At 41.5% G+C, this 1,543-nt stretch overlaps 1 protein-coding gene across 1 annotated transcript; it reads right to left on the minus strand.

The window, feature by feature from the left end:
* Window positions 1-511: 511 nt before the first annotated feature.
* Window positions 512-1,195, minus strand: LOC105556145. Its single transcript, XM_012003217.1, has one exon. It carries the CDS (start codon window positions 1,193-1,195, stop codon window positions 512-514), a length of 684 nt encoding a protein of 227 aa, XP_011858607.1.
* Window positions 1,196-1,543: the final 348 nt, after the last annotated feature.

A 1,543-nucleotide genomic window follows, 5' to 3' on the forward strand; every position in this document is an offset into this window, starting at 1 on the left:
TTAACAGATAAGTAGAGGACTGGAAAACCAGAGAGAGGAATTCGACGACTTTCGGCCACAGAGTTAAATAATAGGAGTTATGTCATGATGAGAATTACGCTAACCAAAAGGGCGCTTTTTTTTGTTTTGTTACTACAAATATGACATGTTTTGTTTTGTTCATTTTTACATAAGTTCGCCGATTGTACGCATTGAATTATATATGTACTTAGAACATAGACTGATGAAATACTTAAGCAAGTTATTTAGAGTTTTATTCATGTATAGACTTGTAAGATTAGAGGGTAATGAATCTGGGCATTGTCAATGAAGGGAGGGAGTGTTGAGAAGCAGAGGTTTCTATGCTTCATCGACACTGCCGCTAGGGAGAGCGCCTATCCCTCTCTCGGATAGCAACGAGCAAGAGTCGGGATTCGGTTCCGAAAAACAAGAGAGGTGTGTGTGTGTATGGTTGTTGTTGCTTGACGACGATATAATAAAGAAAAGGATTTTGAGCGAAGACGACTTTTCATTACAAGACCTGATCAAAACTCTGCGAAGAATCCAACACGAACGTAAGTGTATTAAGTTGTAAGGTTTGTATTTGATCGTTTTGACGCCAAAGTATACGTTGATATATCCTATCATCCTCGTGTAACAATATCTGCCGATACATTTTTTCTATGTCAGCGGTAAGGACATATTTATATGTACGGAATCGAATCAAGTGAGTAAACAACGAGTCTTGGAGGGTCGGTCCTACCATGAGCAGATCATTCAACGAAACACCGTTATTCGCTTTCGCCGACGCGTCAAAAACTACACGGACCTTGGTGGTGTTGCTCGAAGCTTTAATTACTGGATGGTGTAGCATGTAAAATCCACTATGCAAAGAGTCATGTATCAAGGTCATTTCCTTTAAAACGTATTCCTGTAGTACTTGTGAGTAAGCCGTCTTCAAAGTCGGATCTGAGTTAAGTCGTCGTTCGAGGGAATTTAAGCGCTCGAGAGTCGCGGTTCGCGAATCTCCGAGGTGCCAATCGCGCTCGCGAAAGGGCAATCGTACGATATATCGTCCGCTAGGATGACGTGTTACGTGTTTTTTGTAATGAGCTTCGCACTCGAGTTCTTCAATGGATTTCAATGTACCGACGGATACTTCCTCGATTTTCCAGAATTGCGCGATTTGCTGTTCTAAGTTAGTTAATCGACACATTGCCTTGTTTGAACGGTTCGGTGTAGTCACCCCACCTGCGACGATCCAACCCAGACGAGTTTTTTTGTAAATATAAATCATTAGTTATTGTAGACAAATCGATTTGGCCGATGGAGAATAATGATAACGTCGAGCCAGGACCAATCAGAAAATCAATCGGTTGTGGTAAATGAAACTCGGGGTCGGCCAATTTAATGTTTGGCGGTATATTTATGATTTCTCAGGAAAACACCTCGGACGGAACTAAATCAGCGATCATTAGAACCAATAAACATGGCAGGCGTTTACGAAAACCGTTGTATAGAGATTGAATCGTGACATGCCCGGTGCCCTTTGATGTGGTGTTTA

The sequence above is a fragment of the Vollenhovia emeryi genome, unplaced genomic scaffold (assembly GCF_000949405.1).
Source record: "Vollenhovia emeryi isolate VEMERY1.0 unplaced genomic scaffold, V.emery_V1.0 DF940296.1, whole genome shotgun sequence".
Lineage (NCBI taxonomy): Eukaryota > Metazoa > Arthropoda > Insecta > Hymenoptera > Formicidae > Vollenhovia > Vollenhovia emeryi.

Coding starts and splice junctions, on each gene's coding strand:
- LOC105556145 (XM_012003217.1), bottom strand. CDS start 1,195: ATGTGTCGATTAACTAACTTAGAACAGCAAATCGCGCAATTCTGGAAA.